Raw genomic sequence first — 2,932 nt, forward strand, 5'->3', positions numbered from 1 at the left:
ACACACACACACACACACCCTGCAGCACAAAGACTCTGCAAAGCGACCGTCGCAGTGATTCTACTGGAGCGACATGAACAGGTAGAAACGAGCCCCGCAGCCTCACGACTCGTCTTTTTCTTAACTGGTGAAGTTCAACGGCGACTGACTTCACTGCTCACCAATGACGGCTGATTTGACGGCGGTCCTGGGCTGGGATTAGCTGCATTTTGTTGACTTGTTTACTTCCTTTAAGAGTGTTTCCAACAACATGTAAACTGTGTAAATTTGTTTCCAAGTGACAGTGACTTCCACCTGTTGTCCACCAAATTACAGCTCAGTACAATGAAACTGCACATATTTGGCCTGTGAATTGGGACGTACTCAGTGATGGCAGATCTTGAAGGTTTGTTTGTTGTCGTCTCAGTCAAAGGTCAGACGAAAGAATGATCAGAATCAGAAAGACGTTATTTATCCCCAAGTGGCAAATAACAAACAACAGAGCAGCATGACGTTGAAGATCAGAACAATAAGAACAGGCAATAAGAGTGAGATAATAAATACACGTTATGGAGCCAGTACAATGGTGCGGTGGTTAGCACTGTTAGCTCACAGCGTGGTGCAGGTGTGCTTGTCCACACCTGCAGTGACTGTGACTCAGTGGGGTTTACACCAGAGTTGTAAGGCAGCAGGAATATAACGCTGAGGAGGAGATTTGTGGCCCTGTTGGTCTCCCTGTTGTTGTTATTATTGTAGGTTTTTTACCTTACAGTATAAACTGCTTGGAGGCAAGTGTTGCTGTGATTCAGCACTTTATAAACAAAATGAAATTGGATGCATACAGTGAAATGAATGAACCACCGGCTTCATTATTTCTAATAAAATAAGCTGACTTCAGCAGAGACGGTACGTCACAGCACATAGAGATCATCCTGGCTCCGTAGCATTCGTGTTGTACCTCGTCAGTCTCTCATCGTTAGAGCAGTTCCTTCTTCCTGTGTGGAAACACTGCACCACTAGATGTTTCACCGTCAGTCTGGATCCTGGGTATCGAAGATTCGAGAGGTCCCTCATCCTGTCCACGTAACCCCTCCCACTGGGTGACCTGCGTTGTAGCATCCCAGCAGCGCCCTGTTTCTCTTGCCCACTGATGCCGTCTTGTTCCAGTAGCCTTCTCATCAGTGTGTCCTGTTTCCTCGGCACCTGACGGCTTCGTTTTTGTCTCTCGCTGATGTCTGAGGTAGGCTTGGTTAGCATGTGTGTAGTATTACCACGACGCTCTCCAGCTGCTGCTCCTGCACTGTCGACTGTAGTGCCCACAATCCAAAGTGGCGAGTTCTAACCATGTTAGTAAGATGTCCTCTGTATATGAACTATTTCAAATGACCTGTCAGTTACACACACTGTGCTCATGCTCACTTATCTTCTGTGGTGCTGACCAGACCTGTCAGCTAAGTGATGAAGCTCCACAGCAGGACTCCACGCTGGTAGCTGGCAGTGACACCAAGCTGCAGCAAACATCAACTCTCTGCAAGTAAACTAAGAGTGTTTTCGATTCTTCACTAACTGAAGGGTCTTACAAAGAACAAAGTTCACTTTAACCTGATGGTGCTTCCAGCAGAAATGAATCTTAAATCAGAATCAGAATACTTTACTGGTCTCCAGGGGAAATGCTACAAAATGTGAGTTTAAGCACTTAAATAAATGGTTCAAATAACTTTGCCATGAAGACACTTTTAATGTCTTAACATCACTCAGAAATTACAACTAAGACGTTAAAGTAACTTATCTTAAATAACTGGTTGTTGCAAGGTCAACATAACTGCAGCAGCGACAGGATGATAATTATCATCTCATTTTGTATTTTCTGATACAGCTCTGATCACTGGTTGTTGTTTACTAGTCATGACAATTTGCATTTGATCAAAGAAGGTAGCATTGTGCAAATGTCCTGTTTATAATGTTGGACACCTGCAGTCAGCTGAGACTGAAGAAGTCACCTGGTGATGATGATGGTGGAACGGTTCTCCCACTGAGAACGTCCAGATGAACCGAACCAACCTTTGGGATCTACGTACCTGCATGACGGAGCATGCATCGAGACATCATGCTGATGTTTAGCACCACACACTGTTCCAGATGTGTAAATAAGTGTGGTGCTGTTGTTCTGCATGTCAGTGTCTGCAGAGAACTGTTTTCCTTTTCTCCTGATACATCAATAAAACGATGGCTGATAAGTTTGATTTGTGACTGCATGTCTTTAAGTCACATTAGATTTAAAGCCTCTCCTTGCTGTGATGGGTAGGTCAGGGTACCCGTGGACAGGTCACCACTCTCTGAAGGTTTAGATCGAAATCATTTTCTATGAATTCACTCACACTTTGTTTTCCTGTCTTTCCTTTTCTCTCTCTGCAGCCACAATGAGCGAAAGGTGACCTGTAAGCACCCGGTGTCTGGGTTCCCCTCACAAGACAACTGCATCTTTGTGGTTAATGAACAGTAAGTTTCTCTGCACTGTCACACGTACACGCAGCATTAAATGCAACTGATTTCTGTGCTGATTTCAAAGGTCAAAGGAAACTGTTAGGAACGGGTGCAGCTGTTATAGATGTGCAGATGTGACCGATTCTCACACTTCTCAAATGCATGAATCACTGATTTCTCTCCAGTTTCCAGCCCTCCGTGTTTACAAGGTTTGACTGTTGCACGTCACTTAGATCCACATGTCTGATTTCCTTTGCTGTTGCCTGTGTGTGTGCAATTGCTTGTTTTTGCCAGCTTTGCTTCAGAATCATAAAATAGCAACATAGACAGTCGTAATAAAGAAGTGACTTTCTCCTCTCCAAGGAACAAAACTAGAGATTAACAATAAAAAAAAAATCAGGATAACTGAGCTGAAATTAAATTTAGGGATGGAGCTTTTTTCTCTGTTCTTGTGCAGCTGACACACACA

At 44.0% G+C, this 2,932-nt stretch overlaps 1 protein-coding gene across 4 annotated transcripts in view; it reads left to right on the forward strand.

The window, feature by feature from the left end:
• LOC102196053 (pleckstrin homology domain-containing family A member 5) overlaps positions 1 to 2,932 on the forward strand; it is a 160,467-nt gene that overhangs the window by 68,719 nt on the left and 88,816 nt on the right. For all 4 annotated transcript variants that reach the window (XM_005733217.2, XM_005733219.2, XM_005733218.2 and 1 more), the window contains exon 4: positions 2,395 to 2,478. In XM_005733217.2, the coding sequence (XP_005733274.1) occupies positions 2,395 to 2,478 (84 nt within the window). The remainder of the gene's footprint in view (positions 1 to 2,394; positions 2,479 to 2,932) is intronic.

Source organism: Pundamilia nyererei, unplaced genomic scaffold (assembly GCF_000239375.1).
Source record: "Pundamilia nyererei isolate P.nyererei 1_Seehausen unplaced genomic scaffold, PunNye1.0 scaffold00050, whole genome shotgun sequence".
Lineage (NCBI taxonomy): Eukaryota > Metazoa > Chordata > Actinopteri > Cichliformes > Cichlidae > Pundamilia > Pundamilia nyererei.